The sequence below is a fragment of the Balearica regulorum genome, chromosome 10, assembly GCF_011004875.1.
Source record: "Balearica regulorum gibbericeps isolate bBalReg1 chromosome 10, bBalReg1.pri, whole genome shotgun sequence".
In the NCBI taxonomy this organism is placed as follows: Eukaryota; Metazoa; Chordata; class Aves; order Gruiformes; family Gruidae; genus Balearica; species Balearica regulorum.
This window is the reverse complement of record NC_046193.1, coordinates 11,645,081-11,668,854: the sequence shown is the minus strand read 5'-3', so window position 1 is coordinate 11,668,854 and position 23,774 is coordinate 11,645,081. Positions and strand designations below refer to the sequence as shown.

At 43.6% G+C, this 23,774-nt stretch overlaps 2 protein-coding genes across 5 annotated transcripts in view; one reads left to right on the top strand and one right to left on the bottom strand.

The window, feature by feature from the left end:
• MGLL (monoglyceride lipase) overlaps positions 1–23,774 on the bottom strand; it is a 106,892-nt gene that overhangs the window by 64,543 nt on the left and 18,575 nt on the right. Inside the window, exon 1 of one of the 4 annotated variants that reach the window (XM_075762111.1) lies at positions 1,674–1,738. The exons of 1 other annotated variant lie outside the window; for it this stretch is intronic. Coding sequence is in view for 1 of the 3 variants with exons in the window: in XM_010304973.2 (XP_010303275.2) it covers positions 554–563 (10 nt within the window). In the remaining 2 variants the exon portion in view is untranslated. Of the gene's footprint in view, positions 1–553; positions 1,514–1,673; positions 1,739–23,774 lie in introns of those variants that run through there. 2 more of the 4 variants (XM_010304973.2, XM_075762109.1) reach the window with 2 other exon arrangements.
• Positions 16,116–23,774, top strand: part of KBTBD12 (kelch repeat and BTB domain containing 12) — a 40,919-nt gene continuing 33,260 nt past the window's right edge. The window contains exon 1 of the mRNA XM_010299347.2: positions 16,116–16,212. The gene's annotated coding sequence lies outside the window, so the exon portion shown is untranslated. The remainder of the gene's footprint in view (positions 16,213–23,774) is intronic.

Below are 23,774 nucleotides of genomic sequence, written 5' to 3'. Positions count from 1 at the left end.
AGACATACTTTAAAACAGGTGAAGGCAAGATAGATGCTGATGGGCTTGGTAGCCACAGACATTCAAGAAAGTCAGTCAGTAAGACAAGCACCACTGATGGGAGTCTCCCTTCAAAACCCCAGCCAAAAAGCCCCCAAAATCTTTACTGCTTTAAACCAGAAATGTAGCATTTTGTGTTCAGAAAAGGCTCACATTTTGGGGGAGGGCATTGGAGGGGGGGGAAGGAGGGAAGATCAATCCACCATCACTACTTCATTACAGCTTTCTCTCCTCCACTTCTCCCATCTGTGTTTATTTTGCATCATTTTGTGAAACGGATCCTAAAAAGAGTATTTTAGCTGCAATCAAGTGCAGATTGTGCAGCAACCGCTACAGATATGAAAAGACAGCTGCATAAAAGATTTATCTCTGCCTTAACATCTCCAAAGAACAGCGGAGGGTACGCAGCAGAGGTATCTGCCACCGTGTCATCATTAAGATCTTCTCTGACATCTCAAACAGGAAGGTGGCGGCGGTGGGGAACGAAACATTTCCAGGAGAATTTGCAACAAACCTGTTTTCATCCTGTGCAAGGGTTTGCATTCTACTGAGGAGCCGGCATCGCACGTCAAATGCAAGCAGATAAGGCTTTTTGCATCTCGCTGCGGAGACGCATTCACACTCCGCCAACCACGCAGCCCCCACGGTCCCCGGTGGGTGCCCGGCGGGTCCCTCCCGGGCAGCTCCGGTGCGCCGGGCGGGCTGTGCGGGGCTCGCCGCAGCTCCTCTTCCCGGCTCGCTCGCTCTTTGAGGAAAGTCGCTTGGGTAATTCACCACTTCTTGTTCATTTCACCACTTTTTTTTTTTTTCTTTTTTTTTTTCCCCCTTCTCAAACAAATTGCGTGTGTGGGCTGAAGTGGCGGTGGTGGGAGGGGAGGTTGGGAAGGGTGGGGGAGAGGGAGGGGTGACGAGTGGGAAAGCTGCAGTCCACTTTCCAGAAGCTGCTGCACGCACATCAAAGGCACCTTGAACACATGCAGCTGGAGCAGCTCAGAAAGTTCCTGCCGCTGCAGGTTGTTTGCAACTTTACTTCCTTCCTGCCACTTACTGTTCGGAGGCCACGTCGACGGGGGGAGGCGAGGGAGGGGGAGACCTCTTTCTCAAAGCGATCCCCGCTGCGAAGCCATCTCGCGTGTAAGCGCAACTTCCCCGGCCCCTCGCTGCCAGGCGGGGAGCGGGAGGGAGGAGGGGAGGAGGAGGAGGAGGGATCCAAGCACCGACGCGATCCCAGGTCGCAAGCCCCGCACACGCATCCTCCCGCCGCGGCGAGACGGGCGGGCAGCCTCCCCGCTGCCCCAGCGGAGCCGAAGCGGGGCGGCTCCACCGCACGCTGCGCACCGGCTGCTCCGGAGGCAGAGGCGGAAGGGTGGATGGATGGGTGGATGGGTGGATGGATGGATGGGTGGGTGGGTGAATGGGCGGGCGGTGCCGCGCCCGGGACGCGGTCGCTGCTGCCCCCCCGGCTCGGCTGGGCACCGACCGAGCGAGCAGCCGTGCCCGGCGGGCGGGTGGAGCGGAGGAACACCACCCCCCCACACACACACCCCCCCCGGTGCCCCCCGAGCCGTCTGGCCGCGGGGAGAGGGAAGAAGCCGCCGCCCCCCTCCCCAGGGCAGTCACGGGTGGGATCTCACCGGCTGAGCCTCCGTCTGCCTCCCCGCTGGCCTCACATGGCTGCCGGCGGCGGGCAGCACCGCGGGGGCGGGCACCGCAGCCCGGCCCGGCCGGCAAACCCCAAATACCGGGCTCTTGCCATAGGAGCGGCCGCTCAGCTGACTGCCAGCGGGCTTCGGTGGCCACGAGTGACACCCTGGGAGCGTGGACGGCTGTTACACGCTGAGTGCGGAGTGGGCAGGCTGAAGCCGTGCTGCCTTCAGGGCTTCCCCGGACTGATCCGCTCTTGGTAGTCTCAAATCCAAACTTCACTGTTTGCATTTAGATGGGCGGCTCTTCAGGCTTTGGAGCCACAGCGGAAAGATTGAGTCTTTCGGACACGTTCAGAGGAGCAGCCGAGCCCCTTGCTTCGCACCCTCATTCACGGTAGAGGCAATTTATAAATACAGTATATACACACAGAATCTAATAGTGCACCTAATCACCATAGATTAAATGCAATACATATGTTCCAACTGTGTAATCTGAGATCTGCTTGATGGTATATGACACTTGCTTATCAAAATTGTCACAGCAAGGTTCCCTGAAGCTAAAATAGCTTCCCAGCCTTTAGGCACCCCGATGCTGAGTTTTGTCATTTAACGCTGGTAAGTGCTTAACATTTATCGAGCACTTTTGAATTGTTTATATCAAGGTCACAGATTCATCAGTTTACATTTCATCAGCTTAATAATATAAACTTTAATTGTTACATGCCTACATATACTTCGCGGTCTCAGGCCGTTTTAAGATGAGGCAGCTACTAAGAATATTTTTTAAAGCTAGGCAATGTGCTCACTGAGTCCAAACCTGGGAACAAAGGCTGAGGAAAGGAAAGAAATACATGCTAACAATAAAAACAATAAATGCAAAACCTTAGAGATGACCCATGTAAAAATAAAAAGGAAATAAACCCCAGATTTTTTCCTCTTCCAGTGTCATTTCTATTAAATGCCCTAGGGGGAGTTTTAGTTATAAGCGGCAAAAGCAAAATTATGTATTCCTGTAACTGCTATTGTTTGGAAAAAAAAACCCAAACCCAACCAAATCCAACATTTTATAATGAGCAAGATTTAGGTCAGATGGAGTCTTAACCAGAGCCCTGGGAGCTGTACTTGGGGGGGTACAATTTGCTAGGCCAGCTACTGTCTAAGCATGGATGGGTGGAATTAAAGAGCTATCACAAGCCAGGTCCAGAGTTGGAAGAAGCAAGGGCATATATATTTATTTAAAGGATACAGATCAGATAATAACTGGATTAAGAAGAAAAGAAAGAAGGAAAGAAGCCTCTTCCCCTGCTCACACAGTTTATCTGCCAGGAACACTTTACTGCTTCCCTACAGCCATCCATGAAACCTGATGCCAGGAACAGGCTCCTCTCCCGCTGTGGTGCTGGGAATAGCCGAGTTCCCAGGGCCACAGAGAGGTGGGGGGAGGCAAGGAAAAAATCGCTTTCTAAAATTCAGGATAAAAATAGCATCTCAAAGAAAATGACCTTTGTGGGGACATGAGGGTGAGATCCTGTCTTTGAGAGCCTGCCCTGGTCAGTTGGGATATATGATTCTCTTGATACTCCGTTAACCTCCGTGTAGCTAATACTGGAGGCAGCGGGGCTGGGGTCCAGCCTACGCTCTCTGCCAGGCCCAGATTCTCACCATTGCACAGGAGGAGAAGATCACCAACCCCTCATTCCCTTCTTGCCAGCTTCCCTGAGCCCCCAGGAATTTGAGGACATTTCTTCTCATAGGTAGCACACCCCCCCAATCTCGTGATAACATCATAAAAATGAATGAGAAGCAACTGCTGATGAGTTACCTTATTATTTTATGGAGTTTAAGCTGTGAATGAAAAGCCACCTGAGAAAACTGGATTGGGTCTGAAGAATTCACCTAGGTGATATCCAACCAATACACAGGGCTTTAGCAGAGCAATTATAGCGTACTAACTCCCTGTGAGAAATCAAAGGGATGTCTGAGCATGCAGTATTTATGAGACTGTAACATCTTCTCTTGTCTCAGTGGAGTGAAATATGTTTTAGAAATACAGTTTAAGCTAAATCAACTTCTTAATAAAAAATAGAAATACACTTGATGAATCTTTACACTAACTCAGTAATTGCTTAAGCCTTGTAGGGAAAGGTGTTTGGTTTATTAAAGGCTGAGCCCTGCTTAGTTTAAGCATCTCCATTGACTCCCAAGGTACCCACTGGAGTATAGAGAAAAGGATTACACCCTCAAATAAGGCAAATTTTAAGAAAAGAAGCAATTGCTGGAATGACAGAGAAAACGCATATAATATACTTGTTACCACAGCAAGGGGAGAGGGAGAAAGGGCTAAAGAGAAGGGAAAGGAGAGAGTAGGATGGTTGGGAGACAGCACAGCAGGCTGGCGTCTAATTCAGGTGGGGTAAGGCAATGAGATAGGATTGTCTTTGTCATTAGGCTTTCATTCACAAAATTAATTTTTAATGGATCATATCCAGTCGGCATGCAAAGGTAAATAGACTGTATGAGATCCTTCTGCTCTGGTGGATGACACCACACTTTTAAATTGCAAAGGAGTATTTTTGTTTGAGAAGTGGATTTGATGCGGTGTGGGTGCTAAACCATTTGGGATTCTGTTCACCAGGACCACAAAGAGAACTTTTGCTGACAAGAAAGAGGAAAAAAATACTAGAGGAGGAGGCAATAATAAAATATCAAAGAAGTATGTGGTTATGGAAGAATCTGCTCCAACAGAAAAATGCTGGAAGTTACAGTAGTCAGGGAGCAGCTGGAGAGAGCAACAGACAGCGCAAGCAAGAGAGCGCAGGGGAAACAATGGGAGATGAAGCATGAAGAGGAAGAATTAAAATCAAGTGAAAAGCAAAGCCAATGCCGAAAAAAGCTTGTCAGTTTAGAGTCATTATTTTGGTTTTGCCCTTCTTTTTGGCTTTTTTTAAATTTATTTATCCCTAGCCAGACTCCAGTCATTCAGCTTTACTTATTTGTGTAATCTGCCTTTGCTTGCCTGTTGGTATTCCCGAATAAGACATGTACGGGGATGAGACAGGAGTGGAGGGTGGGATAAACTGCTTTTGTTTTCCTGTAAAATAACAATTTTAATGCCTTGAAGCCAAAAAAATGAACTTGGTGTCAGGCTAACCGGATTGAGGAAGAAAATGTTAAAGGACAATATTTTATTGATCAGGTTAAGCTTAACAGTATCAGGAGAAATTATAACTAGCTTGGCATTGGTCTGCGATTCTGCAGTCTCATGCACCTCTTCACAAATTAGTGCCAAGTGAAATGGAGAAAGGTTGAAGGGTTAGCGCAGGGATATCTGAGCATCACAGAAATTGTTTGCAGGCTTCCATTGATTTGTTGCCTGTCAGTAATTTCACTTTCCCTAATCAGTGGGAATAGAATTATTAGATTAAGCTACAAGTGGTTTAATACCAACTACACTCAAGTAATAAAGTATTTTTACCATATAAATGAAAATAATTAGTGATAAAAATAGTCCTAATTTTTTGTAGGTAATAAAAATTCTGCAAATCATGCTGTCATTAGCAGTCGCTTACAAAGCCATGACTGCAAATAGTAGCTATATGAGTGAAGAGATTAGTATCTTGCCTGTGTTCCTTATTTGACAGGACCAAAAATACACACTTAAAAATACACTCTTTGAATATAGGTTTCAGTCCTTTAAACTGATGTATAGAAGATGACCCATCCTACATACATGCTAATTTGAGAGCTGGTTGTTTTTAATTACAGAAGCAATGCACGTTTTGTTTGGTGGCTCATTTTTTTGGTTTTTAAAATTAAAAAACCCACAAGAATATTAAAAGCAGGTTCAGAGGTGTTCTTAGTATGAAATATATAAAAGGCATCCTCCAAAGGTAGGAAATTCAAAATGAAAGGTGGAAATTCTGCCCTAAAGTTTTGCCTGCAGAGGGGAATTTGATAGAGTTATTCTACCAACCCTCTTGCTTGAGAATAACTCTGCCTTGGGAATAAATATGGGGTTTTTTTTTTTTTATAAAAGTCTGGAATTGTGTAAGCTTAGCAGTGTCCCAGCCAGGGAGCTGCTCCGCCCTGGGTGCTGCAGAAACAGCTCGCTGGGGGCTGCCCGGGGACAGCCCCCGGTGTGTGGGAGTCGCAGTGAAGTCCGGCGGGTCTCGGGCACTAGAGGGCCCAGGCACAGCTGCTCCTCCTTAGCCACACCAAACTCCCCGTCCTCCTGAATTATTTTATTATATTTTTTAAATCATTTCCCCCTTTATCGTGAGGCAGTTTTCCTTAAACATTTGTCCCTTTTTATCTCTGCGGCCCGGTATTGGTTTCTAAATACGACTTTCCTGTGCTGGTATATAATTAGTCCAATTTTCTCTCTGGATTCACTCGCATCACGAGAATAGACTTCAGCGGTTTATACCCTGGACAAGCACATTGCTGCAGCACTTGAAGGGAAATCCTGTCCTTGTCACTATGAGGACAGACAGATTAATGAGTCTGTTAGAGGATGGCATTTCCTATTTTACTGTGATATGACTGCAGGTAGCCATATTACTATTGTAAAATGTTGGTCACCTTGGTAGAAACAGGGTTTGTATGGCAGAAAACATAATTAGCAGGCATCTTAAAGGAAAAGGTTCTAAGCCTTAAATTTTAGTATGCATAAAAATCAGAATAAGACAACATTATAAATTTTCTCCAGGTGGAATTCTGGTCTCAATTTTGAGAAGTACCTGACCATTCCTTTTCTCATTCCTATTACTAAGGAAGACTGCATAATCCACTTTACAAACCCAGCATCATTGTATCAGAACTAAATAATACAGCCAGAAGATACATCTATTCTGTCGTGGTGAGAGTGGTGCTTTATTTTGGTAGCCAAACTGGAAGCATTGACTGGAGAAGAGTTATTATTGTGCCGCCTGGTTTTCTTGCCGCTTTGCACTTGACAAAGCATCATTTATCATGCTTTGCATTCCAATTTTTCTTTGCATGTTTTCCAGCTCATCATAACATAATTATGTTTCTGTTTCTTCCAGCCAGGGGCCGATACTTTCTTTTACTAAGACAACAGCTGCACTGCACAACCTTGATGAATCCCCATAAGGGTAAAATGTGTCTGTGGTGCTTGTTTCTGCCTTGGCAACCCAAATGTTCAAGCTCTTTTTTATGACAAATGTTGTTCTAAAATGCACCCAACCCTGATGCTTTCATAGCATTTCTCAAAATGAGGTTTTATATTGTAATTTAGACTTGAAATATTAAACATCCTGGCTGGTTTGTAATTTTAAAGACTTCTATTGTGATATTTCTTTTTATGGTGTTTGTAGGTTCATAAACATTGAGATGGAATTTTAGAGCACCATACTTACTGATGTGCAATTTTTTTTTGAATGAAATAATTGATTTATGTGTGAAAATCAGCACAATCTGGAGGTCTGCTGTATGCTCCTAAAGGCATCTTAAGGGAGCTTCCGTGGTACAGGTGAATCATTTCCTTACTGGGCCTCGGTTGGTGCAGCCACACTGCAAGGTAAAGGTAATTATACCAACCTCATCTGTGAAGTGCATTAACTGCTAGTGATGGAAAATGCCGTAAAAGACACGCAGGTTTTTTTATTATTGCTTACCAAGATATTTTATTTAACTCTAATATAGTACTTCGAACCTGAGATTTCAAAGTTGTTTACCCAGTTATACCATTACTAGCTCCATCTCATCTCGAAATCTATCCATCAGAGCACTGTGAACGACAGAAGCAGTAACTTTTTCAGTTGTTAAAGATTACCCAGATGTGCAAGTACAGGGAATATTGTGTCCTGGACAAAACCACAGCCCGGACAACTACAATCTTCAGGGCAAAATTTCCCCTAAAGTTTTGTTTTCTATCCTAATCTGCTGGATATTATTACTGCTGCCACCATCATTTGAAGATTGGTTGTATTTATATATAAAAATTACAATAATTTTGTACACGGAGGCAAGAGTTTTAACTCATATGATCCATCCTTTTTACATCTATGTGCAAAGTGATCTAAGGATACTTTGGGATATTTGAGCATGAGAGTGTATGTAGCAACGTTTTAGTACTGCCCACCACATTGGTTAATGATGTAATTGCTCTTAGATATTGGTGGAAACTGTGCCTGCCCAGCCAGGGCTAAATTCATCTGCTGTCCATGAATGGTGAGTATAATTCTGCTGTTGCTAGGAAAGGTAGCAGGCTTGTTGTTTTGGATATACAATAAATGTATGGCTCATGAGAAGAGCTTGCCTTGTGCTGTTTCTTCCTTATAACCCCATGGCAAATTCTGGCAGATTCTGCTCAGCTATATTTTAGCTTTTTTCTCATTTGTCTTTGGTTTCCTTACTCACTCCACTCACACATGTTCATTGTAAGATGTGCATTTTCTTTCTGATTCATGTACAGTAATTACTTCCTAACATCTGCCTAACAGAGTTTTGTAAGAAAAGTAACTCTGCAAATACTAAGAAAAAAATTAATGTATGAAATCTTTGAAATCTCTATTACTGGGGTTTGTTATCCACAGCTGACTGGATTCATTCCCAGCCAGGAAGCTGGTTCAGCAAAACAGCTGCATTAGTTATTTAACTGGAGGCCTGATGCTACTCTTGCTCACACTGATGTAAATCAGGAGTAGTACTAGAGAAAATAAAGAACATCCCCAGTGCGAAATGCATATTAGGAAAAAAGTAAGCATTATGGTATGGAACAACTAGGAGAATTCTAGCAGATACTCTGCCGTCCTGGTATAGGATACTGTGTTAGGCAGTATCTTAATGTCTTACGGAAACCTCGTACCAAATACAGTGCTCACTCCTGGGAGTGTTCTCCTGTATATACACCCTGGCAGTGCCAAGCGGCCAGCAAAATTAAGGCCCAGTTGTGCTCAGCGTTGCACATCAACACCATGAATTCACATGGGACTTATTCTGTACTAAGCGCCACATTCATTACTGTTTGCATCTGGTTCATAATTGTTCCCTCTCAGTTATTTAATTTTTACAGTATCTGCTACAATTTACTTTATACCTGCTAGTGCAGGAAAACACACTCACTGATTTTCTTCCTATGCTGAATTAATGCATGTAATAATTAACCCAGAAGTACACTTTGAGAAAGAGGATTTTAAATGAGGAGCATTGCAGTGAAAAAGGGGACAGAGCATCCATAGGCAAAGTATTTTCTACATAAGATGACAATACTATATCTCAGGACAACAAAGGATTGTTACCAGAGCCACATGTTCTTTAGAGATGGACATCTTCAATCCTCAAGGCCATTAACACCCTTTGTATTTGATCTTATTGTAAATTAGCAGCATGTGCTTTTAATAACATCAAAAGTTACAGTATCTAAGAGTTCACCCCCTCAACCCTTATCTTGTTTCCTCCAACACAAGATATCTATTATGTCTTGGCTACAGTCTTTGATTCTCACGTAGCAAAGGTATCTGTGGTTTTGTTTGCGCTTTGGAGTCACGAGCACCTGCTGTTGCTGTGGGCTGGTTATGTCGGTTCAGATCCTGCCACAGACCTGTCGGTGGGCCTTCCTGAACTCCTGCCCGTAGCAACCTCCACGTTCACAGTACGATGCTTTCGTAACGGCGTGTGTTGATTATTTTTACTTGTTGACTTTTCCTAGTACATCACAGAATCTTCTCTGGAGTTACTTTTAATGGAAATCTAAAGTTTGGAGATGCTGCCCTTTCAGGCACAAGAAGAAACACTCAGCTCTTGGCTGTAGATACCTGCGTGAAACTCCATCATTCCAGACCTTGGGAGGTTCTGAGGGAGAGGACAGCAGAGGGAAGGCTGCAACATTCAGCACCTGAGCGAGAGAGCACAAAGCATCTCTTTCCCTCCTGTGCTGTGAAATGCGTATGAGACATGCTGAGCATCGTGTGTGTCCTCCGTCCCATCCCGAGACCTGTGTCCAGCACCTCAGCACCCACACGGGTGGGATTACAGCACCATCTGCACTTTGGTTTAGAACAAGGACAAACTCCTAGCCTTTGGTGTTGTGGGGCTCAGTCTGATGTAAGACAGGCGTGAAACCAATCCAGCAACATCTGCCTGAGTCCAAAACCTCCCTCTGCAGTCCAGTTCAGACCGTACCCCAGACTGCACCCCGGCAGTATAGCTCTCTGCCATGGCTCATCTGCCTCCACCTCTGCCCCCAGTTTCAAATTTCTTCAGCAATTTCTTCTGCAACAAACAAGGATTTCTGGGGTAACTTCGGTGAGATCAGAAACACATACTTCTGTTGCTTTGAAATCTGTGAGCATGAATGATCTATTCTGCACAGCACCCCTTGGCCATTCATATCTATCTGATGATCAAATATATTTTTAATTATCAGTCTGAGGTGATTTTTTTTTTTTCCACTAAACAATACCCAACTGTATTGTAAGAGCTGTTGGAAGTGAGCCAGAGAATTTGGAAGCAAGATATGGAACATTTGGGTCTTTAACACGTAGAAACATAGGGAAAGAGGTTTGGAAGATTGCCACATGGGGTGTAACTTGGAAGGTGCTACATTTCTTCATCCTTTTTTTGTGTGCAAAAGTAGAAGAAATTTTACTTTTTTGAAGGATCCTAATTCCTGTTTCCTTTTCTGTGATGTACTGCTGCTCTAGAATAAACCACTATGCTCAGTTGCAAGATTTGAGCAAAATCAGCTGCACATTTATGGGCAAGTGTAGGTGGGTAATTAAAAGGGTGACAGTATTGCAGATCCTTCCAAGTTTTTACCTCCTAATTCATGACATCCCTTGCAAATGAACTCACAAAGCTACAGTCTGGTGACTCAGATCACAGGGTGAAGGAGGATATCTGGTGCCAGTCAGGATGTGTGCCATTTACCAAGGTCTTTGAGGGTAAGGCTCTGCTAGGTGGTCCATCCTTCTTGCTCCTGCTGTGACCATCTGTCTCCCCATCACCTTGCCACCCATGGATGGATGGACAGTTCAGGCTGTCTGTCTGCCTCTGGGACATAGTTTCATCACGTGGGTTGGAGCTCCAGCACTACGCTACAAATGCCAGCGGCGGTTGGGGCAGCAGGGGGATGGGAGAGAAGATGCCTCATGCCCATGATGGGAGAAGTCCATGCCCCTCTTTGTCAGAAAAGTGATGCATAGTTTGCCTCCTATTTGGTAATCCAGTCACAATAACCGCTGTGTAAGAAAGGAGGTTTTAATGCATTTTTTGTGGCACAGTTGTGCGCCAGGTTGGGGGGCTGCAGCAAAGGCAGAATTTATTGGAACACACAAAGCTGGATACCCTTCTTAATTTGCACAATTGGCACACAGGCCCTGCAGCTTAGTGAATACTAATTAATCTCTCTGACTGGTAGGAAAGCATTATCATCCTGGTTTAGCGATGAGGGACAAAGACCAAAGAGAGTTGCAGGGGCTTGTACTGAGTGACAGATAAAGTCACAGCAGCCAGAACTACAGTTGTCTTTGGTGTCCTGAATAGTAAATCACCCAAGTTTGCCAAGATTACATCTGAACAGCAGGATGGAGGCACTTTCGGGCTTTTCCCTCAATCCCTGTCCCTGATAACTCAGTTCAGGGCAGGCTGCAGCTCTCATCCCACCGGAGCACTCAGGTTTCCCTTCCTCGAGGAGTAAGAGCAATGGGGAGGAGGTGCATGCCAGCTCTGCCTTCAGCAGGGAGCTGGAAACCAGCCCGGGTACACATTCACTTCTGGGAATTGGGAAGCGCTCTCAGATCCTGCCTTTTGGTTAGAGTCTGAGGGTTTCTCGCCCACAAATTCACTGTGGCTTTTTTACTTGCATTTTCACGTGACAGTTTGTTTCAACATATGCAGCTGACTAATGACTAGACAGGGCAAGTTCCTGTTAGTGCTTTGCTAACGACTGCTGGGGTCACTACGGTACCTCTAGGTTATGAAAGGGAAAAGCGAAGGCTAAGAAGGTGACATCCAGGAACAGGAACTGAGCGTGGAGGAATTGGTGACCAGAGCAGAGGAAAGAGCATCTCCTCCAAAGGAATTCAAAGACCTGTGGCAATAGCTCTTGAGGACTGACCATGTAGGTCAGGAGAGCGAAAAAAGATAGGCAAACCCCAAATCATTTGAATGGGATTTATTTTAGAATGAAACCTCTGCCTTTCTGAATAAAACCTGGGAAAGGCTGAGTGAGTCTGGAGCATTTTTTAGCCTTATATCCTGTGGCTGCAGCATTTCTGAGCCAGCTAAAATCTGATTTAGAATGTTTTTAATACTTCACTTCTTCTCACAGAATACAGCCTGAGAAACATTATAGTTATTTCTAATTTCTGTGGTCATAATGGCCTCAAGTTCTACTATTCTGAGTATTCACTTCCCTTCCTGAGTTTCGGTTTTGGTCTCCATTTAGAAATCTTTTTCTCCCTAACACAATTATATCCGTAATTTTCTTACAGACATTAAAAGCACTAAAACTAATGAACAGAACAGCATTTCCACAAAGCCCATCCAGTTGCATGCTTCTTTGAATCTCCATTCCCATCTCTACTGATCTAAAAGGAAAAAAAGTGCTCTCCTATCAGCCCCTTCCTTCTGTCTGATTAACTGGTGGCTATCACAGGTCTTCCTTCACACTATTACAGTTTCATTTCCAGAGAAAACAAACTGATGGATGTTGAGCTTCTGGATTGTGGCACCACTGCAAAAAAAAAAATCAGGCTTCTGTTTATACCAAAGAGCCAGCAGTACCTCCTCCATCAGGTTGTGTGTTCATTGGAAATCAGCAGATATTTTGCCTAAAAGCATCCGGCAGTGCAGTGTAACTCACTAATAACTGCTTATCAGGAGGAAACCCCAGAAGAAAGGCTCGAGGTGCAGTTAGAAGCACCGGTGAGTAGTTGACTTTGGGGGCTTTCTTTTGCTTTTTTTTTTTTTAATAAGATTCCTGAATTCGATGGAGACTCTTTCATTTAAAAGACAGAAAGGACTACAAATTAAGCAACATCTAGCTCCTAATGTGTGAAACTGCAATTTGCATACATCATGGCAGCTGCTGAGTCGGTCCTTATTACCTCCACTGGAGTGTTAATTTAGCCACAACTTTCTCATTTATTTAAATGAAAAAGCAGCGGGTGGCTGGCATGCCGCATTATCTGTCAAGCAACCTGGGAATCAGGTTGACAGAGCCAGAAAGAGATTTCAATTCAGAGGGACTGCAGGGGTGCTGCCCCCCGGACCGGTGGTCACAGGCAAGCTCAAGATTGCCCTTGGTCTGCTCTAAAGGTCAACACTTACCCTAAGAAAAAAAAAATATCAATGTTGTATTTGGACTGACATAAGAGAATAGATAACAGGATTAAAGTGGAAACCTATTTCTGTTTTTTCTCTCCCTATGTGTCCAAACTGGCACTGTACATACAGGTATGATAACTGAAACGTCATTGCTGGTTCTTACAATCCAAACAGAATAATCTCCATTGGTAGAGCACCTCGTGCATGTGGCCCGAAGCCACCGTCAGGGCCTGCGTGCGCCCCGGCTCTCTGCCCAAGCAGGAGGATGCCCAAGCTGCCCGCGTGGGACGTGCCAGCAGGAGGAACAGCCGTGGCAGCGAGCGGTACCGGTGCCATCACCGCTGCAGCCGGCCCGGAGGCGCTTCCACACCTGGCTAACACCAAGTGGGCGAACGGAGGTCCCAGAACTACTGACACGCGGGAAGTAAAGCAAATGTGAAGTACCGGTCCCCACATCGGGGGCTGCCTTGCTCTGCAGGACAGGAGGCTGAGGAGCCCAGGAACCGCTGAGCCGGGAGGAGCGCAGAGCAGCGGCTGCGCCGGGGAGTCACCCCTGGGCACGGTGTCAAGCGTGAGGCTCTCCTCTTCCGAGCTATGATGTCATGCCACTGTTTAATGATGCGTTTGGGTAAAACTATGTATTTGTCAGCGGAGAACGAGCCAGAGCAAAACTGCAGAACCATGGCAAGAGCGACAGAGGAGATGAGTTCAGTTCAGCGTGGTGGTTGCAATGTTTCAGTGGCAGCAAAGAAAACCCACGTCCTGACACCACCCAGAGTCTAACTGAGCTCGTGTAGGTCTCTTGTAAAGTTCGGCTATAACTGACCGTGGCTTGTAGCTCTGCTCATCGCAAACCGCGGCGGAGCTTCACCTATGGACGATTTACATGCACCCGCCCGGCACACCAGGTTTTCTTCTTTTGGATGACCTGTAAATGTTGTGTGTCTGTTCTCAAAGTCTTCACTCTGAAAAGCTACTCTTGGAAACTGGTCAGCCTTTTGCCTAGAAAGAGGGTGGTTATCGAACAGGTGAATCGTTAGCAGTTGAGACTGAGAAGGGAATTTCTTTGTTCACGCAACGCCAGAAGGTACTGTATGACTGGTGCCATGCAAAAATTGTTCTAAAGCATTAAATTCGACACGTTTCCTAAACGCTGATATATTCACGTCAAATGTGTCTCTTCTGTCTCTGACACCTACTTCTTATCATTGTTTTAAAATACATCGTGTTAAAAGATCACCCATTTGTTGTTTTACCACAGATATTCTTCCCTTTGCCATTAACTTAACAAAAAGTTCAGCAAAAACTTTTGTCCTCGCCCACTTCTCAGGCATTCATTTTTATAATTAAAATCACCATGACAACAGATAATGATATCAGAATGGAAGGATTACGATTTAATTACATGAATAAGGTGAAAACAGGCTTGGCTTACAGCAGAGAAAGCTTTTAATTCTAGCAAAAATATCAGGGGCCTGATTCACCGCTGTGCTACTCCGTTAGTGTAATTACAAAGCGCTGCTGAGAGCTGCCCAGCGGTTGCCCTCCTGCAAGACGGGGTGTCCCGGTTAACTCAGTGAAGTGCAAGAGAAATATTCAGAATTTCATGAGTCATAAAAAGGAATTTGTCTTAAAAGCATTAGTTAGTGTTTTTGTGAAACGGGCTTATTATAGAAATGAGCTGAAGAAACGCACCCATAGAGGAAACATGACTATTATTATGGTAGTGGAGTGGTTTTATATAAATAAAATTAACTACATAAATACTCTGTGTTAACCATCACCATACTATAAATCGTTGCACGTAACAGAAGAACAAGGCAATTTAGGGGATATGGTCCGGTTTTATCGCAGCTGTGGCATTTCATCAGTTCACCGTTCCATCTTGGCTTCTGTGAAAGCTATAGTATCAGGCTGGATATTTTTATTTCTAAGATAAAGCTGAACTTTTAATAGGAACAATCTGGGAGTTTAGACAATATATATCTTCGTAATCTGATCTGTCAAATTTTCTGACATGAGTAAGCTTTAATCATTTTGATTTTTTTTCCTAGTTTTGTTCATGATATGAAATATGCTTTAAAATTATGTATATCTTAATTTCCCCCCTAAAAACAACAAGCCACTATTAACAGTTGAACATTCCTGAACACTCCCTCTATGGCTTTTGGAAAAACTCTGCAATAAAATCATCAGACTAAAAATTTAGATAAGGAAATACATTTCATTTTCAATTTTCTCAGAAGCTATTATGATCAATCAACCAATTAGTACAGCAAATAAATAAATTAATGGCATTTAAAAAAAAAAAAGTTCTGAAAACCCCTTAATGTCTTTCTCAACTCAAAGTATAAGCTCAACATTAATCAATTTTATAACCCTAAATTTTGCTTAATCTTTTTTCCATCTTTGCTTAAACATATGGAGATATAAATAGTGTATTATGGCCCTCTCTATTCCCCTTTAATTTACAGAGTACAGGATCTGCAGCTGATGTAAATCAGTGCAGCCCCACTACTCTGGACCAATTTAGTGGATCCGTTTCTGATTTACATCAACACAAACAAGAAGACAGTCAGGTCTTATGTCTGATTAAAATATACAGATAACACTTATATTCAGCCAGGAATCCTTATTTAATACACAACTTCAGCCCTTAGCCATCTAGCAAGGGCAGGAGAAACAGTTTGGGGAAATTCGTCTCAGCTGTGGAGGCAGTGGCCTTGGTTTTGAGAGTGACTTGGATAAGGTCAACGAGCAACAGCATCTCCTCCGGTTTGGTACCCAGACCTCAGTGGTAGGTGGGAGTCACTCTGATCGTTGCCTACGCTGGAACGGCTCCAGCCGCCCAGAGGCAACTGTGACACAGAGATGTGCTAGTGGCAAGGTCTGTGGGGGGGGACATCGCTCTTTCGGTGGGCCACCAACACCAGTGGTGACTGTGCCATACCACGGAGGAGCCCACTGCTTTTTAGCATTGAGTTTGGCAGGCGGCGGGCCAGGCAGCATACGGGCAGGGGGGAAGGAGAGCAGCTCCGGTGCCAGTCAGCCGTGTCCTAATGTGCCCCCGTGCATGACACTAAAGCAGCAAATTGTCCCAGCCAGGAGCCCAGCACGGGCTATTTATAGCCCTGGCACCTCGCTGCTCCCCAGCAGCTCTGTGCTGCTGTACGAGATCCCTGTTTCCCTCTCCCACGCGCTCTCACAGACACCTGCCGCTCCCAGCGTCAGAAAGGTAAATTTAAATCCTTTCCCCCCTCAGAGCAGGAAAGAGAAGGGAGTTTGGTGCTGGGGCAGCTGGGCAATGTGGAAATGCCAGGGCCAGGCTGCTTTGGGTCACTGGGTGCGTGGGGAATACGTGGGCAGGGGTGCTTGAATGTACGTCTTGGGGAACCCTTAAAGATGCCGGAAGGGGGCCTATACGTGGCAATGCAGGGTCAGCTGCGAGACACCTACGTGGGGAGGAGGCTGAAGGACCCAATGTCCATGCCAAAACTGAAGCCCTCTCAGTTTCTTACAGCACCTGCTGTCCAATTCATAAAGGAAATGTAAGAGATAAATTACAAAGGTAGGATTGGAACCCCCAAATGATATCAAACTTGGGGTCTGTTTGCAGCTATATGGGGTTTTCCAGCTGTGTGGAAATAAGATCAGCCTGTGGATCCAGAAACCTCAGTGACTGAGGTCTGTGCGTGGCGGGGGCTTTGCGTACTCCACAAGCCTGCAAACATCTAGACTTGCTTCCAGTAAGGAAGCTCGGAGAAACTTTTGCTTCTCCCATCAAGGTATCTACATGTGCCTGGCACCGATTCCTTACTGTCAAGAGGCTGAACATTTTTAACGTGAGGGTTCAGTGGGGATGGCAGATTTAGCAGGTATCGCATATGCGTGTTAGTGCAGGGGCCATTTTGGAGGTGGTGCTGTGTTGTTGCTATGAATTTTCATTTCTGTGGGTAGGGACATACCCAGATATTTGCTTGGCAGTGATTGAAATTGAAACTGGGGAAATTTATGGGGAAGGCTGGATTCGAACAGTAACTAATGGAATGCTGATGTCAAGTTATAAGGGTTTACAACTTGCAATTTATTTTAATTTCACTGCTAAGTGACAGGGATATTAAAGCTTTCATATACTAGCATTTGCTCACCAAATGGATACATACTTCAGAATTTTATGTAAATATTAGCAATTAGAGTTCACAATCTTTTCTGTTGTAAAAATGCAAATAGAGCCTAGTTTGCACCAAGTTATTAAATTACATTTCTTTTAATTGTGATACAGTGCAATTTACACTGTATGATACAATTGTTCCAGAAAGTATGCCTTTCCTATACTTGCCAGTACGTTTAGATAAACGCAAAAAAAGAAACCTCTAGGACCTTTGCCAGGCTGCTTAGAGAGCTACTGAAATACACTTTAGAAATACATTTTCCTTCTGCTGGCATCTGTCATTGGATATATAAAAAACTTGTGCATCCTCCTTCTGTGAATGAGCACTTTGCCATTTCAATTAGTTTTGATATGTAAGAAAAACGATCTGCACATGTGAACTGTAAAATAAATGGGCTCTGTATGTATATATTTAGCTTCTATTCTTCTCATGCAATTAATGCATGTAACTGGCTCAGACTGGGATTTGTTTATAGGCATTTGTTTGTGAACAGAGCCACATGCATTTTCTACTTAAATCATGGGATTCTTTTGACTGACTTCACTGAGCTTTGAATCAGAGTAAGATTAAGGTCAGGTGAAGGCATATTTGAAAAGATGGCCCACAGGGTCTTTCATTTTCAGCTGCTTTGATTTTTTTCATGAATCTATAACAGTTTAAAGAAAAAAAAAAAAAGCCTGGTATTTGCTGAGATAGGATCAATATTAATCCAATCCCACATCTAGGCCTCTGTCTTGGCAGTAAACGGAGCTCAGACTGTCAAATCTTTCCAGAATCATAAACTACCCAAAGGCTTTGAAAACTGATCAAAGCTTCTTCAGGTCTCCGATGGTCAAATGTGCTCCCAAACACAGTTTCTGAAGCTTTGCAGACTGTTTAAAAATCTCACTGTTAGGTGTGAAGCTTCTCCTAACCCAAAAAGCCTTGTTAAGTCCCATTTTATTTTTATTTTAAATTAAGAGCAACGAAATGAGTAAGAAAACAAATAAGGTACCGCAGAAAGGACAGGCTGTGTCTGTAGCAGTCTGACTGGAGATGGTTCCAGTCTCTGCTGGCACTGGGATGCTTACAGCAGCAGGGATGCCGTGATGCACGCAGGGGAACGCAGCACTGCCACAACTGTCTACATCTATAGCAGCAGCTTGTAGGTCAGCAGCCTGTCTTTCTGCACCAAGAGCCTCCTTTTACACCACTTCCAGACTGTAACCGGCCAAGACAGCTCCCGTGAGCGTGCCTAGCAGCACACGTCCCAGCAGGAGCTGGCCCATACTTGGCTATCATGAGAGCTCAGACTGCCTCGACTCAGGCAGTATCAGATGGCATGTGAAAATCAACGAGGGGCCACGGGGACTGAGGGAGAAAAACAGCTAAAACCTCTCTCAGAAGGATTGTCATACTTTATCTTATACAGGCCAATGACATAATTTGATTTGTAGTATTCACAGTCTCAAAACCTCAAGATTCCTCCTTCCCTGCCAGCAATAAATCAATTCAGATCACCTGAAACGCTCCTGCTCAGGGGCTGATCCTGGGAGATCGATAGGGCTGAGCAAGGAGAGTTCTTTCTCTGACTCGGAGATCACATCATCTGGCAAACTTTTTAAAACTGTCTAAGCAATTTAAGGCTTAAGTTTTACCTCTAAAAGTAATGCAGATGCTTCAGTTCCTAAATTGCACAGTGAGTTTAAGTAGAACTTGGACTTTTATCTTAATTAGATTCCTTGGAAAAACTGAAAATCCTAAATCTCTGAGTAACGAGCAACTGACAGAATATGGAAAACTTCAGAAAAGGTGCCCCGGCTGCTAGTAGTTATGGTGATAGTTGAGACACATCCAAACGCTAAATGTCTAATTGTCACAGAGATCCATTTATTAGAGACACTTACCTGTATGCCCTCTCAAACCATATAGACATAAATTTCCTAAAAAGAATTGGATGTTCTCCCACTTAATGCTCTGCCACAAGTTTGCATATTTTATTGGGACAGAATGGATGAAATTGATTCAAGAAATATCTAAGTCAAAGCAAGAAAGTAAGTGTTCCCTGAAACTGTGAGTTTTCCACACAGAACAGAAATGCTTCCCAGTCTGACCACCAGTAACTATTCTTTGAATCTGCTTTTTCAGCCAGTTGGGCATCTAACTTATGTTGATTTAGTCAGTTGGTTTCATCACAATTTGTTCCTAATGATATCGTGTAGGACCATATCAGTAATTTCACTCAAGACAAAGTATCTAATTTATCCCCTATTATCCCTGAAAAAATGAAGACAATTAGATTGGATTGACACAATTTGTTCCTGATAAATAGGTGCTATAGCTGCTTTTATCACCTTATTACCCTCTAACTTCTTATAATTCAATCACGTAATAATTTCTTCCAGCATCTTTCCAGGCATCAGAATTAAGAGACCAATTCCTATTATCCTATAGATATAGGAACACCTATAATTCCCTGGAAGCTTCCTTCCTATATCTTATTCTTATTTCATCTTTTCCTTGTATCAAGATTAGCATTATTCTTTGCCCTTCTCAAGCACTGCGGGATCTTTTGCACGGTTTAAAATCTTGATCTTAAATGCCAGCACAGCCTTCATAATTAAACCCCGAGATTATAACGTTATTATCATCTGGGTACTGATTTCTGCCTCGCTGTGGCTGTCAGCCAAATGTCATAATGCATACAATTAACAGATTTGCTTCTCAGCTTACTGATAACAAAGGAAGCACAAATAATTCATAGGCAGAGGCACCGGTTCTTTGATGTGACTGAACTCTGATCCTTTCAGCACCTGAAGGGAGGCAGGCTGGAGAGAGAACAGCCTCATTAAGGCAAAGAAGGGAAAAAAGAAAAAAAAAAAAAGGCAGAGGAGGAAGAGGAAGATGCAGGAGGTGCCCCCTGCCCCGCAGCCCCCTGCCCCATGCTGGGTGCTGTGACCTCTTCTGGGCCAGGTCCCGCTGCTCCCACCCTCCCACCACGGCGCGGGAAAGAGGAGATTCCTTGGGACTGGGGGAAAAGACAAGAAAAATCTATGTCCCGGACACAAATACAGACAAAATAATGTCTCTAATTACAAGGTAGTTGGGGTTTTTTTTCCCAGAGGTTAAAGGAAATTCCTGGTGAGATACTTCCATCTGGTTTACAGTCCCTTTGCGCTGGGGCAGTTCAAAGAGGCTGCAGTGTAACGGAGAATTGAGGACAGCATTTATTTATAGTTTGATAGCCTCATAAAAGCTGTAGAGCTGAGCTCACAGCAGTGCGCTTATTTATGTTTTGAACTGCTCATGCAGCACCCTACTGCCTTGCAAAACGTATGCTGTACCTCCTGCATAAAATTATATGTGACTCTTCATAAGGTTCATGACACAAAGGGGAAAAAAAAAGTGACATTAGACTAACAAAACAGCTGATATAAAAGTAGCAACCAGAACTGGAGGAAAATTAACAGCACAGCTCTGAAATAAAGTAAAATCAAATGGAGATTTGCACCTGAATCCATTTTTTCCCAATAGAAGAAAAAAATATCCAAAAACTCTGAATAAGGCAGTAACTCTGATTTCAGCTCCTGGTGACATTACAAAGGATTTGAGCCTTGCACTGGAGGTTTTATAATGACAACCCAGCCTCTGGCACAATCTCAGCATAGTGTCTCACTGCAAATTATATTTGTATCACATTTATCCTTTCTTTTAATATCAATGTTCCATCTTTTTCCTCTGTAACCCAGAGGGGAAAGCAAAGCAGCACCATTTCATTATTACCCTTTAATAGTCTTTCCTGTGATATAAAGGAGAATATTAATATCCTTCCAGTGACCTCACCTAAACACTGCTAAAAGCCAGGAGGGGAGTGACAAGTTTGTAGCTAATGCACAGGGATGAATTTCTGAAGGTAATGAAAGGATTTCACCCCTGGGTTTTAATCCTGTTTTCTTTTTAACCTTTTAGCTTCAGTTTCCTCATCTGTAGGATGGAGAAAGTAGACTTGCATACACGCATGATTTTATTGAGTACAGTTCCGTCAGGAGCTTGGTGAGCTATCAAAGCAAGGAGATGAAGGTGCATTCTTAGGAGGAAAGGCAAATACTGTCTCCTTGAAAGCGTAAGGTAACCAAGCCCTGCCTATGGCTCTGGCTGGGGAAGCAGCGTTGCTCTGCGGAGCTCAGTGAGGTGGGTGGTTGCAGGTGACCCTGACTGTGAGGCGCAGACTCCTTGCACAACTCAGCCCAGGGATGAGGTGATGGTTGGGTGTGGACCAGCTCCAGGAGAGGGCTGTCTGTAGCTCCGCTGCTGCTCCTGGGGAGGATGCCCTGAGCCCACCCACCAGCTCTGTGGGTGGCAGAGGAGACCACCCCGCACTGGGTGCAGATGGACGGTACCCTCCGTCATCTGGGTGGTGGGTGTAGGATTTATCCATCAGATAATTTGTGCCTAAAGAAGCACATAAATGGCATGAGGTACCTTGCGCTATAAGATTCCTATTGCTAATGTCTTTATGATGAAAGAGAGGAGAAAACGGCTGTGAGCATGTTGTGCCAGATACCCTCATCACTGTTCAATGAACAGATAAAATTCACAAATCTGCTGCACAGTGCAATCAAAGACAAAGTGTTGCTCTTAAGAAAGCTAAATTAACAGTGAAAGAAAACTTAAAGGTGACCAGCAAAGGAACTGAAACCATAATTCAGTTCTACACACTGCTTCTTCCTGATCTGTACAAAAGTCTGGGAAGGATGATGATGATTAATCATCTCACTTGTTCTTCACATTAGAAATGCACATTTTGTCCATTATGGAAAAGCCAGAGGATGTATGAAGCTCTGAAATCACAAAAGAGAACGGAGAGAAGTTGATCATTTTGGAGGAAACCCCCTGGTTAGTCAGATTGCTAAATGGCATTGTGGTCTTGTTGGTAGTTATTAACACTTTGATCAAGTTGGAGAGTGAACAACCTGGTTAAAGACACTACTGCTCATCTGCTTAAGATGTGTATGCTTATAATGCATGATATTTGAGATATGGTATGGTTCCTTTCTCAAAATGCAGTGAAGATTGAATATTACAAGGTGATAAAATAGCACAAAGGGAAAACAATAAACTGGCCATCTAACTATCATGTAAGATTAAAAAAAGGAACAATTTCTGTCTCAAAAAAGGCTTCTACTGACTATAAAGATTGCTCTAGAAGCATTTGATGTAGGATTAAGACATACATTTTCTCAAATGCAGTATTTAATTTCAATGTAGCCAGCAAAAAACAAACAAACAAACAAAATTTCTAGATTTTGGAAATACCATTGCTTTATTTTTTGTACTAAACTTACTGCCTTTGATTGATTTTTAAAAGCACCAGAAGAAGAGCTCAGAGCTTGGCCCACATTCAGACTATGAAGTTAATGTTTTGTCTTCCAAATCCATTTTAAAAATCTGGTAATAACCCAGATTCATTTCTCAGATGTGTTGCTTCTAGTTCCAGATTTGGAATATGGAAAGAATTGATAAAATCAAGGAAATGCTAGTCTTTGAGCATGCCTGGCTCTTTATTTAGCATTTAAAGTGAAGAATCTATATAATTTGCTAAAACAGAATGATGACTACTTCCAAAGACAACCGAACAGCTACAAGAGTAGGTCTGAGATTGATAATACAGCTGTAGATTTCCTTTTCACCTGGGAAATAACTATAATATTTTAAAAATTCCATCTATCTAGATCTGTAGAGAAATCTGGACTCTTTGTGAAAATGCCTTTAGGTGGATTTCAAAGAATTTCATATACTCGTTTTTTATGTTGATGCATATTTCTTTCATGAAACTAAGACTACTCTTTGTGCTTTCATCATTTGAGAAAGCCCATTGAATCCGTCGTAGGAGACCCTGATCCTGCAAATACTTAAGCTGGTGAGGAATGTTACTCATTTGAATAGTCCCATTAAGCAATTCATAGCATGTTTACAATGTGTTTCAAACATGGGTGTACCACGACTTCAGGACTTGTCTGTGTATTGGTGGTTCATGACATGAGTCCTTAATGCATTTCCACAACACAACTGTTTCGTTACCACATTAGAGACAAACGCTGTGTTAAGGTCTGGAATCCCTCAAGTGATGGGGAAACGTCACTTTCCAACTGACAGCTCTACCACGGTACCTCATGGTCTGCCCCTTGCTGATCTGCAAGCCAGAGAGGTTCAGTGAAAGGCCCCCTCCAAAAACCAGGACCATGAAGTTCCTTCTGTTTTCCTCATGAATAAAACTAGAGGGAGTATGTGAGTAATTACAATTTAATTAAAAATCCCACTTGAGCTTACAGTAAGTGGAACCAAAACTCTGTGAATCTGCAGCGCTTAAACAGCACTTGAAAGCTGTTACTAATCCTTTATCTATCCCAAAACAAACCAGTAGCAGCTCTGTAGAAACCACTGACCTACACTTTGGTGTGAAAGAGTAAAGAATCTGGCCAATTGGACTGAGTTGCTTCCTGCCAATTCTACCACTGTACTTCAGGGGTGGAAGCTGTCTCTGCCCACAACATTGTCTTGACCCTCTCAGCTTGAAGCCTGGGGAGAAAACTACTGGTAAAGTGGGGCACGATGGGGCAGAGGAAAATCCATTGGTAGAGTAATG